At 36.9% G+C, this 14791-nt stretch overlaps 1 protein-coding gene across 4 annotated transcripts in view; it reads left to right on the top strand.

Annotated features, from left to right (window-relative positions):
* The window catches only part of Sprt (PDZ domain-containing protein sprite), a 74092-nt gene that overhangs the window by 57604 nt on the left and 1697 nt on the right, over positions 1-14791 (top strand). For 3 of the 4 annotated variants that reach the window (XM_076439323.1, XM_076439322.1, XM_076439325.1), the window contains 6 exons: positions 1126-1206; positions 8600-8763; positions 9873-10058; positions 11314-11469; positions 11916-12068; positions 13980-14241. In XM_076439323.1, the coding sequence (XP_076295438.1) occupies positions 1126-1206; positions 8600-8763; positions 9873-10058; positions 11314-11469; positions 11916-12068; positions 13980-14241 (1002 nt within the window). Of the gene's footprint in view, positions 1-1125; positions 1207-4832; positions 8209-8599; positions 8764-9872; positions 10059-11313; positions 11470-11915; positions 12069-13979; positions 14242-14791 lie in introns of those variants that run through there. The other variant, XM_076439324.1, reaches the window with a different exon arrangement.

Below are 14791 nucleotides of genomic sequence, written 5' to 3'. Positions count from 1 at the left end.
TCTGGATTATCCGAACCAGTGAACGAGAGATCTCGAGAAAACTGTCCTCGATGGTTGGAAAAAGAATTAAAGATTATTTTAACAAATAAGCTTTCTTAACGTTAGCTGTATCACATTTCTAATTACAGCAGTTGTATTCTTGTATTTAATAAGTAATTTTAAAGCTGTTCGATTATATTATATCCGAACATTTCCATTTTCCGAACCACATCGATCCCAATTATGTAGTTCGAATATAATTGACGCCCTACCGTATCTCATCAAAATAAGTTTTATATTATTTTGATTTCATGAAATATCCTTTCCGTGTGTTTGCTTGTCCATAAAGCAAAGGTCAAAGTAGGACATGTTTGTAAACACTGTGTTTCTTAGATATTAGACAACATTGTTAGCGTACGATAGCCATCTAGTTATATTTACATGAGAAACGTGCTACTTTCATATTTCATAGCGTGCTCAGAGTCAGAAGCATTAAAAAAATACATCAAACAATACGACTTTTGTCTTGCTTTCCACCTTCAATTCTGAGAAAACCCGGCCGTTTTCACTGTACAAACGAGTTTAAAGTTTAAAACAGTACAATGGAAGAAAGCGAAAGATTTTTCTATCAAACGCATACTACTTTTCTAGTTGCGCCTACACTTCATTAACTATACTAATATAGTTTGTTCAAAGGTAAATACACAATTAAAGTAAACACATATACATACATGTATGTATATGTATACGTATAATCATTTAGTATGAAATTACCACAGTTTAAATATTAGCAATTTTTCGAGAATCGGATATTTAATATTGAAATACTTCTTGGATCCACTGTATAGGGTGTATGAAAATAATATGTCACGAATACCATAAATGGATCCTATACATATCGATCAGTGGAGATCTTTTTAAAAAATCGACGGCCAAATTGAGCTTGCTAGTTTGACCTTGAAAAACATGGATTAAGGTCGATTTTTCGATCCATTTTTTAACAGACCTCTACACCCTGTGCCCTGTACCTATACATTACGCTTGACCGATTAGGATAACCATTTTCAATAACTTTTGTTTAAACGTCAACGAATTACGTCTTAAAATTTTATAATATTTTGAATTTTGTTTACTCGTTTGTTTTAGACTGCTCTACATACTGGTACTGGCTCACCGCAGCAACTCTTAGAACCCAGAATGGCGCAACTGGAGACCTTGGAAGCAAAGGTAAGAAAAAAAAACAGTTTGTTTTCATGGCGAAAACGAGGTCACCTTGGGTTTTACAAATAGGAACACATATTTTTTTCTATTATATTTACAGGGTATCGAGACGAATTCAAAACACATATTGCATGATATTTTTATGTTTACACCGTCCTAAAGATTCGAATACGATGAAAAGCAAAAACTCGCTTGGTTCCATCAAGGATTTGTAGTTGCCTAACTACATTTTTCATTAAAAAATTACCGAAGGAGAATGAAATATCGGAATATACAATTTAAGCCATTTTGCCAATTTGTAGGATAAATGATTTGTTTTGATATGGAAGATAACGATAAACCTACTTTATTAAGAATCATATTAATTTTATGTATTAGTCCAACTCGAGGTTTCTAATCACCTACGTCAACCAGATACAATTCTTAACCTTGTCATTAAAACGATGTAATTAAAACTGTACAAAAGAATGTTCTGTATGGCAAAATGGTAGCTAAATCAATAAAAAATAAAAAATTATAACGTGGGACATGTCAGCGCGCAGCGCAGCGGTTTGACAAAAATTTTCGAACATTGTTAAATTTCGCGCCGTTCACACGAGACTGCCCCCTTAAACTGTTTCGTTATTGTTCTATAGAAAACATTGTCTGTAACAAAGTATAATTTTTTGTCGAGTCTACAAAGAATTATAGTTGAGTTACGCCTTCACAAGTATTCGCAAAATAAAAGCAAGTAGGTATAAGGAAGCGGTTTTTAGCCGCGCCATCGCATCGGAAGAAACCGAATGCAATGTTTCACGGTTATTGGTGGGTACGCAATAGCCCCTGGCTTCTTAAGGCTGTCCAACCAGTGATTTATATGCAGATGTACGAGCCGAACTGTGTTTCGTTTCGGGCCCCTCACTCGAGTTTGGGTCCCGAGACCATACCCGTGCGGGTGCTATTAAAACTGCCCCACGTCCACGCAAGGAGGCGCAATGGCGCAGCATCCTCGGAAGCTATTTTTTACCGGGAAACGATTTGCAACATAAAATTTTATCAACACGAGAACTACCACCTTCCTCTTTAGAATGAGTCCTTACCCAGCACAAAATTTGCTCAAATAAGGACAAAGTAACTAGCAAATAACTAGAATCTTACTACATTTTGGGTGGCAAAAATGGGTTCACGCCCTGAAATTTTTTTGTCTTCACTTGAGCAAATTTTGGGCTGGGTGAAGGCTCATTCTAAAGAGGAAGGTTCATCGCAGCGCGCTCTGGTCATCATATAAGTCAAAAAAGTCTTTCGGAGACAGAAAAATGCATTGAAATCTGCGGCTTTTTTTCTAGATTTTTCTCTACTTTGGGCCCTCATATTATTAGATATAAACATAATCTCGTTAAAACGATGACCAGAGCGCGCTGCATCTAACCTTCCTCTTTAGAATGAGCCCTCACCCAGCCAAAAATTTGCTCAAATAAGGACAAAAAATGTCAGTGTGCAGACCCATTTTTTCGACCCAAAATCTAGTAAGATTCTAATTTCTTTCTAGTTACAATCTGATGGTATCCTAGCCCCTTATGCGCTGCAGCCCCGGGTTCCCTTCGCGGCGAAAAAACAATTTTTCGGCAAAATGGCGAACGAGTCGTCACGATTAACCCAAACTTGAGTTAATTCGGGTTGATTGGTTAGGTCTCCAGCGTTAGCCCAGGGCCCGAAAAATAAACGGTTCGCCGCTGGCAAGTCCGCATATAATGAACTTATCGCAGACGTACAGTTTCGCCTAGGAAAGCATACGGTAATTCCGAGATTTTTGTTTTACTGTTCAATGCCGATGGGCTGTGTCCGCCGAGCCTTTTTCCAAGCGCGATTAATGCGCGTTGTCAGACTCGTTGAAGCGGTTTTGACTTCTGTGAGCACAGCAGTAAAAATTCATCCGGATGTTTGCAGTGATCGGGCTCGGCTTGCGAAGCCGTGTTTTGCCATCACGGATGGAAAAATAAAAGCAAAACGAGTCGAAGACAGAAGAAGGAACGTGCTATACACACTCAGAGGCCTTGATATGAATAATGAAGGAGAACGTCGGTACAGAGAGGTTACATCAACGTCGATAGGTTATCCTCTTTGCCAGGAGCGAAGAACGTTTCTCAGGTGGATGCTTTTCGGTGACGGGAAAAAATTTTTCCTTTACGATTCTCTTACTCGACTCGAGTGTATGCCGTATACCGTATACCGTCATGATCAAATTTCTTACCGAAGGCTCAGAATATCTTTCTTGAAGCGAAAACTTCTTCAGGCTCACCGCGTACACAATTGTTGGGCAGTGAATCAGTCTCATCCGTCACACTTCGAGGTGAAACGCTATTCGAGCGAGAAACAGACTGGTGTGCAATCGCCATAAAAGATTTCAATTCGATCGTGCGATCTTATGCGCACGGTATTATTATTATTATTATTATTATTATTATATACGGACCGAGGTCCTTTTATACAAATGTTTAAAGTTGTTTACAGTAGAACCGATAAAAACAAAAAGAAACATAACAAAAAAAAGTCTTAACCTAAAATTTTCTTTTGAATGCCTGTAACGTGCCATTAAAAAAATCAATATTATTATACAGTATGTTTGAGCTTGCAATAATGCGATTTAAAGGATTTATATTTGGTTTTCATTGTTTGAAATCCTGCTCTCGTTCTCAAAACACGTTCAGGTACGTAGAAACTGATTTGCCTCAGGAGTGGCTTGATCTTTTTTTATTGTTAATACAAATTTAGTCTCGAAGAAGAGATTATTTTGCTGATCTCGGAATATCTCACTCGAAAGCGATAGAAGCGTTTACGGTACATTTATGTACCGCTCCCTGGCAACAATAGAGACATAACCGATAATTTCAGTGTTCTCGCAATTACGATTGATGGAAATCAAATTTCCATCGAAATAGTACAGACATTTTTAATCTTTCCGAAAAATAGTTTTGAAAATAAAATGCTATTATGGATGCCTCCATCGACTCCTAAAGTGAACACTGTTCTTGTCACGACAAATATGAACTAGCTGAAAAAGAAGACTGACGGTTCAAGTAGGAGTTAGAGATATGACGTTTTTCTAGCAATGTAGAGGTTACCTAACGCATCAATCACTGTTTTAACTTCAAAATCGTTATTTTTTGGGTTGTGTCACTGCTGCATATTTTTCGGAATTTTCATTATAGAATTCAACGAATGTAATATAGAAATTACTCACATATATTTTTATACAGAATGGGCCTAAATTCACTGTACGGAGGTCAAGGAGATACTGCAAGAATAACGAAATCGTGCTAACGGCTTCATAGTTCAATTATATCAATTTTATACTATTATTTCTATTAGTGATTTTAATATCAAAACAATAATGAGCCAATATGTAGTACGTTCAAATATCAATAATGAATTTTAGTATGTTACATTTGTTAAAAAATCATGAACAATAAGGAATACAAATAGTTTCGTATTAGTAAGTAATATAATATAATGAACAAGATTCTTCAATCCAATTATTTCAGCTTGTATCTTCAATTCACTTTTGAAAGCTGCATTTACGATAATACTTACGTTTTACATGAAAAGTATTGAGAAATATGAATGTTTCTAATCGTTGGCATTTTTATAAATTTTTAAGGTATCAAACATTTCAAGTACAATCAATGTTCAGGAATAAATCTGATGTTGAACATTTCCTTGTATTATACATACAAAATGTTTATAAATGATCATGTAAACATTCTTAGAACGTTATGTATAGCATGACTTCGACGCGTTTAAATGAAGGAAATTATTATTTACAAGAATGTCAACAATGACATATTTAACATTTTATTTGCGGATTATTAAAACTTTTATCGATTTCGCCAATTCATCCTTCAAAGTTTTAACAACCAAAATCAATATTTTATATTAAAAACAACTTGTACCAAAAGTTGAACTATCATTTGAACCGCAGTGCAATAGTGGTACAGTAGATGAAAAATTGTGCGATATCTCTAGTTTAGCTATATACATTTTTTTTAAAGTTATATCCGTATTTTACGAGATATCATTTTCACGATCCCAGTTCTGAATCTATAAAATGGTGAATTTAAACATAGGTGAACGTAAAGTTTCCATATGTATAGATCAAGATTTTGATTGAAATCAATTTTGATTTGTCGAGAAAATAAAGGGTGCGGTACGCCCTTGGGTCCAAAGGCTCAGACAGATCAGGTCGGCAAGATTGCAGATCCAGGAGTCAGTGCCCTTTACTGTCTGAACTGCACTACCTAAGGCAAAGTTTCGTCCCTTGTACGTGTCGAAAACATTCCCTTCGAAAATCTCATGTCTGGAAATGCGCTTTGAAATGGCACACCTTAAGGCTTAAAGCGTCACAGTCCACGATGTAACATGTGGATAATAGTCATACCTGGCTAAAAATATTTGAAAAATTATTGGAAATAGTTAATGAAATACTCTTGTTTGCATGAAATGATATTTCAAGATTTATTTGTCTTCACGGAAATAAGTAGGTGTATTGAAAATAGTTCCCAAATAGCACACGACGTCTTAAAGACGTCCATTTTATGTCTAAAAGCCTTACGTCCTAAAAAGACGTCTGTAAGACCATAAACAGTGTGGTTTTTATATACCCATAATCTATTTAGCAGTATGAGCATTGGTATTATTTGTTCGAGTTAATGTTTCTGCTTCAATTTCAATTTCAATTTTGATTGTGATTTTAATTGTAGTTGTAATTTTAATTTTGATTATATTTATTGTGATTTTAATTGCAATTGCTAGTTTTATTACACTTTTTATGTCAATTCCACATGCGTTCTTCTAATAAAGCTATTTATCTAGGTGCACGGTAGTGTACTAGCCAAGTTCTCGCACTACCTCCTTTTACAAGAATCAACTTAGCCGTTTTTTAGACGCTTATAACTCGGCACTGGAGGCAGATGGAGAGATGTAATTTCGTACACTTGTTAAATGCTATCATGTCTCAATGTTGACAAAACATTAATCTCCCAACATTAGTAGGTTCCGAGGTATAGGACCTCAAAAATCGCTTTTGTCACTGATTGACTGACTGACAGATCATCAAAACCTTTTGGATATGTACTTCCCATTGACCTACAAGCGAATATTTATTTTTTTCCTTCTTCTTTGCAATGCCATTGAACGTTATAGATATGGTAATCGATACGGTAAACCACGGGGAAAGTCCCACGGTACGCGAATAAAAATCGTCGACCTTCGACCCTCCTACGGAACAATGTCACAATATTCCGGTCCTTGAGACGGGTTACTATCCCTTCCGACAATGCGAAACTCTGCTGAATGTTTCCTTCCTCTGATCCTATGCCAAGATGAAGGAGGACGCGATGCGAGACTATTGTGGGCACAGTGTATCCTGAATGAACCAGCGGACCACCAACTGGGTACGAGAGAATCGTGAACCGGATGTCTCGAAAATCTGATATTATCGCTTGCTTAGAAAACCTTAAGGTGTTACATGCCCTTAAACAGCTAGAACGACTCGATTTTCAATATACCTAGGTACTCCCTCTGTCCCATAATAATAGTAGCAGTTGATGAATTTCATTTGTCCCATAATAATAGTAGCAAAAGAAAATAAATATAGAACGCAACATTTATTCCCGGAAAAGTAAATTACATGAAACAATAAATTAGAAATATTGCTCCTAATTTTTATTTTGAGTGTTCAGATAATTTCTGTATTTTTCAATAATTTCGTTACTGCATTTTAAACTTGTAGGTAGGATCCCTTGGCTGAGAAGCTTTGCTTTCCCTATATGCGCGAGCTTAAAATTATTGGAGCCATCGTTCTTCATTGCTTCCAGCATAACTTGTGTTTTTTCATCTTATTTTTAAAATGGGTTGATATTCAACTGAAATAGAACACTTGATTTCGATCAGCGGTTGAAATGAGAAAAATAGTTATAAGGCGGAGTGGGGTAAGTGCGCCCTAGTTTTTGCGAAGTTGGACTTTAAACTGATGTATTTTCAGTCTGGTATGTAAAAACTTAACGCTCTTGGTATCAAATTCTTTCTACAGTTATTACTGATGAATTAGTATTATGTAGGATTCTAATTTTGCTTGAAAATTATCATTTTGATAGGATATTGTACAAAGTGTCAACTAGGACGCACTTGCCCCGTTGACGCACTTACCCCACTCGAACTTAATTTTAAATTTATGTTATATGCAGATGTTTTTATGCAAGCAAAAGTTTCAAGAAAGCGTTACAAATAAATGAAGTAAAATGATTTTGTGTCCTCCCTTTCTGTGTCGAATCGCTTGTATAAAATACTGTGCTATTTTTGGTAAAATAAAAATATAGAATATACTTAATTTTTGTCGTTCCATTTCATACAAAATAAATTCAGTACAAGCAGGTTAATATAAATAGAAAAGAGAAACAGCAACCACAACTTGCAATTGTCATAATCTGAAAATATTGAGGACTTATGTTGTTTTGCCTTATGCGTATGAATTGAATGTAGGACATCAGTTAAATTGCATTATTTTTTCAGCCTTTCGAATTTGTTTTCATGAGTTTTTTCTGGTAAATAGTAAATACGTAACTCCTATAAAGGTCAATTAATGCATAAACTCGAATTTTTTGAAATTGTGAGAAGCGTCGTTTTTCCTGAAAACCACAGATATACTATGTATAGTTCCCGAAAATAGAGCACGCATTCAAATACTCGGTGATGATGTTGACTAAGCAGGATGTCCGGTTGGCTATAGATTTTCAAGTGCAGCAAGCGTGCTGCACGTATACATATGTATACATACAGTATAGCAGTATAGCAGATACTGTCTCGTGTGGGACGCGCAAGGTCTGGTATCGAGTCCTCCTCTCTGGTTGCTGCACAGTCAAGGCCAGATTTGACCTTCTCTACGCTATACGTATACCAGCAAGGGGGACGGAGTGCTGCTTTCTCGAGGATCATCGAGCGTCGTGCACGGTACCGACATGGAAGTCCATTAAGGTCAGGACATTCTCTTCTAACCATCATCACAAATCATAGGTTTAATGGAACAATAAATTGATATTCATGCCTCGTTCAGTTTTGCCACCCTCGGTTTCGCTTTCGAGTGCTTTTAAATTACACCCGTAGGCTCAAACTTTTTTAATATCGTAACCACCCGCTGAAGCGCGACTCCTTCGGCGAGATTGAATACTAATATATGTATTTTGAAATCGTTAGTACGCCAGAATTAAGTTGTATTCAATTCTGAAAAGAATACTATAACAACTCTATAAACATTATAGCCGTTCGTCTTTATGGAGATTGTAAAAATGACTTGTGCTGAATTTATTTTTAAGATTAAATTTTATACCCGCAAGTTTGTGACTCGGACGATTTATTCTTTTTGTAGATGGCCAGTATCGAGGTTTCTTTGTCGACAACACCGAGACGCAAGAAGGGTGGCAGCGTTTCCGGCGGAATCGCGTCACCAGCTGGACATCGAAACAGGGATCATTACAAAGAATTGGATGCCCTCCGGATTGCATTGCGTGACAAAGAAAATATTATTCAAACGTAAGAAACATTCTCAGTTTTAAATATGTTTCTTCTATCTATTTGCTGTTAATAAATGTTAAATGCTTTCGGCGCAACGGTTCGATCGTTTACTACTATTCTCAGTTTGATTTTGCTATGATTGAAAGTATCTTTAGCTGTTACATTAGAGTCGACCAATTTCAATGTAGGCAATATGTCTATGGATCGAAAATTTTGAAAAAAATCTTGAAACTTGGATTTTTACCATTTTCTCGTCACAATCTACAATTCTACAGGTTTATATGAAAATGTTTAAAAAATTTTAGTTTGCTGAAGCGAAGTTTAACCTATAAGTGCATTAGACTTGCTTGTAATTGACAATTTGTATACAGTAAATCCTCCATCGGTGTCCAACAGCCGCGTTCTGCACGGACGGCGATGGGAACATTATTTTTTCATGACTGCGTTTACCGCGCCGACCGCGCCGAGACTTCAATCGAGAGCCGGCACAGTTTAAAGGCCCGCGTGTTCTGCACAATGTAATGCCAGTTAAAAATACTTTATTTTTCATTACATATTTTTCTATGGGACTTTTCCTAACTTATTTCTGGTATTTTTCTGATTAAAATAACACCAAACGCGATATAATTTCAACTGTATTTAGTGGTTTAATCGACGATGAAAGATTCGAACGCAACGAAGAGGAGCGTATTGGAAAGAAAGAGACGCGGACAGTCGCCGTCGCCGGCACTGTTCAAAGGCTCGCGTCGTTGCTGTTCTTCGTTGCGCCCGAAACTTTCACCGTCAATTAAACCACTAAATACAGTTGAAATTGTATCGTGTTTGGTGACATTTTAATCAGAGAAATGCTAGGAATAAGCTAGTAAAAGTCCCATAAAACAATAATGAAAATTAAGAAGTTTGAGAATTCGATTCACTCGAGTCAATGTTGTGGTGTTCACACCGATATACCCGAACCGAGATCAATCATCGCCGCCCTACAGCGCGGCGCAGCGTTGTCCGGCAGTGGAGTGAGTAGGCACTGGACTTCGATTAGATAGGCGATCCAGGACTTCGATTGAAGAATTACTGTATAGAGGATTTACTGTAATTGGCCTAGTCGTTAAAAGCAATTTACTGGATTTCAGATTAAAAGGACAGCTATGCAACAGTCTAACGAATCGATTAGCATTGCGTAACGGTGCACCACCTTTGACCGAGGCAGACAGAAAAGCCACCGAGGAACGCCTTCAGAGGTTACGACGCGATGCAGACAATAAACGACTGGCGATTAAAAACTTGAAACTTGCACTTGAGCGGCTCGACATTACCGAGTAAGTACATAGAAAGAACTTCGGCGTCCATTGTGTATCTTACAGTCACGCGTCGTTGTCCTGAAAATTAGGATGAAGGATGATGGATGAAATTAGGATAATTAGGATGAAGCAGATTAGCCACCATTCGCACATTTTACTATCTGCCTTTTGTCACTTTAATAGAAAAAAAGCAGGAACGACGTACATATTCCAGTTTTCAATGCCATTTTCTTACCAATTTTGTTGGAATCTTTTTGGAACTATTAAACTTTTCGCAGGAGTATTTTCACAACACATTTATGAGTGTTTGAAGGTTTTTGAAGTGAAAACGATCAAAATTACATGAATTATATATTTTATACAATATGTATATAAAATCATGACCAGAGTACAGTAAGGTCTTGATCTAAGAAAACGGAATCTTTAGGATCTAAGAAAATTGCCCATCTCCTCCACCGTTAAGGATCGAGATAGGTTCAGGGACACACGCTTACGCGCAATCATAGTCAACGCACAATCCATGTATAAGACGACATTAATCAGGGAAATTAATTACATATAAGGTAATTGTTTCTTTATGTAGAGATTAACGTTGCTTCAACGATAGAGGTCGTTATCAACGCTGTTCCATCGCATCGGCTGGTTGTTGTACATATTATTTACAGTGTTTGGTATAGTAAAAATATTGAAAAATTCGTGTCTTTCATGTTGTTTTCAAAAGTGAAGTTAAACGAATAAGATTTTTATAACAAAATTGGTAGAGACAGAGTCTCGATATCTTCGTTAAACTTCATACGCGTGTACACGTATAGCAAAAAATTCACTGATAATCCGAAGACACGTCACTTAATTGGAACAAGTTTTTTTGAGTGTAGTGGAGGTCCGATGCGAATACTTGTGCGACTAACTATACATACATACAGTACAACTTCGTTTATCCCCACCTCGCTTATGCGAACAAGTTTTTGTTTACCGTCACTTAATTTTATCCGTTATACGAACTTATAACGGATACTCTATTATCCGAACCACGTTCCAGTGTACGAACGTAGATACCGATAAACCGATAAATTGATTTTTCACGAGCAACCGAATGTTTCGGTCGAAATTTTTCTGCCAACGGTAGTCATCTGAACTTCAACTCCACAATTTGAACTAATAAGAGCAACCGGTGGAGATAACTGTGAATTTCTATTATCCAAACCCGCCGGTCGTCTCGAGACACGAATTCTGGGCAACTGTGCGATGTATAAAATTGAATTGTTTGTTTCAGTAATATCGACGTGCGAATTCAGCAAGCAGAGCTGGAGTATAGACTTGGCCGAGAAGAACTCGAACTTTTGACCCTTCGAGAAGAAAGTCGAGCTCTTCAAGCTGCTTTGGAGCTGGCGGAGTCCCAAGAAAAACAAAAGAATGACACGATATTCAGGTACCTGTCCGCAGATAATAGTAACACTTTTCCTTGCATGTACACTCGTGTGGTCTAAGAATCGTCCAAGTAATAAAATTAATGTAAAAATGCTACTTTTTTTACAACTAAACTCTTTTACATTGAAATAATCGATTTTTACTTCAGAGCTGGCAACAAAATGATATAGTTCAATTATATATTCGAGAAATTAAAAATATATTTATACCACGTGACGTATAAATAAATACGACCCAACCTTTGTTCGAACATTTTTTTCATAGCATCATTCCTTTAAAATATATTTCACTCTATTCGGATAAAACAGACACTCTGTATTCATATACATATCTATTTATGTATACGCTAATGATAGAAATGGGTTATCAAAAACACAGATCATTTAACGTGAAGTTTACACCGACGCACGACGGTTCTACTTGATGATTTGTTTTTGATCTGCTTAGTTGTATTTCCGGTTCTACGCAAGTGACGATCCATGCAGTGGAAGTCAGCGCAGACCCGAAGAGCCCTCGTTTCGGGGCAGGTCCGAGAGAAGACGCGCCTGGCCTCTACGTCGATTGGGCAGTCGAAGATTCCGGACTATGCAAGGGAGATAGGTTCGAACGTATTCTTTATTTCGACCCCAGAGCCAGAGTGTATCGATTCAAGCTTCCCAAACTTTTAGAAAACTTGTAACTTTGGGAATGTAATATTCTGGACGCATACATTAAATCCTTGATCTAAGAGAACAGAATATCCCCTCCACTGCGGGCATACCCGGCGAGGGGCCAAGAAGCTCTCGAGCTGCATCGGTCGACGAGCAGTGTACGGATACGGATACGGGGTTGGATATATCGGTGTAAACTGTAAACCACTGCTAATCAAATTACAAAACTTCTTTATTTTTCATTATTTTTGTTATGGAACCTTCGCCAACTTATTTGTGGTATTTTTCTCAGGTAAATTTTACATTACCGGACTCAAAATTTGTGCCTTTCTCCTATAAATTATTATGCATTTGGTGTGTAATTCTATAGATTTGTACCCGGGGCGACTGCAGATCGAAGTTTCGATCCTGTAGAATCAATGTTCCAAAGTGGCACAAAATTTTTGTTAACCGTCAATGTTGTCTTCATCTCGCTATAACTTTGTAAAAAACCAACATAGCAACAATTTGAAACAGAGCATCTGAAACTAGAGGTTTCAGGCTTTCAAACCATTGTTAAACGATATCGATACGGCAATTTTTGACGGAGTTATGATCACGTAAATTGGGATCGGGTTCGCACAAGTGATCCCTTAATTCTTTTGAGGAGTGTATAAATATACATATAATCATTGATAAGAAATTTCTTAATTTAAAGTAATTTAAAATCTATCTTGACGTCACATAAAATCTATCTTGACGTCAATTGCAACTCTTGCTTAGAGAAACGAAGCAATTTTAAATAGACATTGGCGTAGAAGACGCTAACAATGTAGAAATGAAGGAGACAGAAAAAAGTATCGAAGAAGAGCAACGTAAACATACGTAGAATGTGTAGCACTGTGTGGTTAGTGGTTACGCTAAGTAACTCAGCTATCGGTGATGAACAATACAGCAATCTTGGTATTTGGTTCTCAACAGGTCACCGTACCGTGAAGCAGCACCGGAAGTTCGCCGTATGCCCCCGCTAATTGCACCTGCGACTTCACATGATCCCATCTTATATCCTCCTAACCATTTCCACGTATCCACGTATTCCCGACAAAAGTGCGTTAAAACCGAACCCACCTGCGTTTCGAGTCGACTGCGTTACATTACGAAATTGACAAATTATACTGTTCATTTTATACGGAGTGAGTCACCTAACGGTATCACCTCAAACATCTTTGTTGTTTTCAAAGATACACTAAATGTCTTGAGGACAAAGTTGAATGGAAAAATGGAGCTCATACGACACCAAAAAAATTTTTGTTCTTATGTATAATTTTTATTAGAGATATCAAGGTCAACTTCATTTTTTTAAATGGAACCACCCTTTTTTAAACATCTTCAAAGTTAGTCCCTTTCGTTACGAATTCAGTGACTGTAATTACTCGAGCTCATTCAATTGAATGTATTTTTGAAAACAACAAAAATATTTGAGGTGACAACGTTAGATGACTCACCCTGTATTCTATTATACTTTACGAGTATTCTAGTCGTACGAATTTGAGGGGGGATTTTCTATTAATAATGTAACCCTAAATCGTTACTATTCGTTTCATTTTATTTTATAATTCAGGATCTAATAACCCAATTGGTTAAAGAAATAAATATTATCCAATTTATTTAATCCCTTATTTTTAAATAAAGATATCTTTGGATATACTAATATTATTATAATTATTTTTATATTTATTCTGTATTTGATCGACACAAAGACATATATTACGTTGCGAATCAGCAGGGAGGGGCGGGGAAACTTGAAATTTTTTTCTTAATTACACCGAACTAAAAGCAGTTGTAATTGCAATAACGACACTTTGATTACTGTTGTTTGCAGGATCTTGGAAGTGAACGGAAAGCTTGTGGTGGGAGCAGGAAGGAGCGACTTGGCGAGACTCCTGGCTGTCGCACCCGATGCGGCACAAATCGTGGTCCTTCGAAAAGGCGAATCCCTTGCCGCACTCCGCACGCTTCGATCAGATAACCTTAGGCTGACTCACAGAATCGGATATCTCGAAGAACAGGTTAGGGATCTTCTGGCACCAAGCAGAGCCGAGATCCCCGCCGATCCTCCACCGAGTCGCCAAGAGCAAGTTCAGGTGCTGGACTAATCAGAAATTATTACATTTAGACAACGAAATAAACAATCTTGAAACAGACAAATAAAGATGTCGGATATGTAAGGCGGGGAAATAATTGAGTGGACACCCTTCAAAAACTGACAACTTTTTTCGAATTGGACCAAACGACTCGGATAAAAAAGATAAAAATCGTGACCTTCGCATAGTAATTTTGTGATCAGTTTCTTTTATAAATAACCTAGTAAACTATTCCTTCTAACATGTCAAAAAAACTTGAAGTGTGTCCGGTGGATGTTAAATTAAAAGAAAAATAAATAAATAAATGTATGATTTCACACACTAGGCCATTGAATTGTCAGAAATCAATGCAATTTTCTATTTTTAAAAAACCAAAGGAAGAGTATAACCGAAAATCATGTTGGACATTGCATTCTGTATGAATTTGAAAAAGACATTATGATTAAAAATTATGGATCGAGTATAAAAAAAGTAACAAGGATGGTTTAGCTATGTAACGTTGCACGTTGTAATACAGATCAAATAAATAACGTTCCTACGAAATAACCAG

This window comes from Lasioglossum baleicum, chromosome 15 (assembly GCF_051020765.1).
Source record: "Lasioglossum baleicum chromosome 15, iyLasBale1, whole genome shotgun sequence".
Taxonomy (NCBI): Eukaryota; Metazoa; Arthropoda; class Insecta; order Hymenoptera; family Halictidae; genus Lasioglossum; species Lasioglossum baleicum.
Note: the sequence above shows the minus strand (reverse complement) of the source record. Positions and strands in the feature narration are given on the sequence as shown.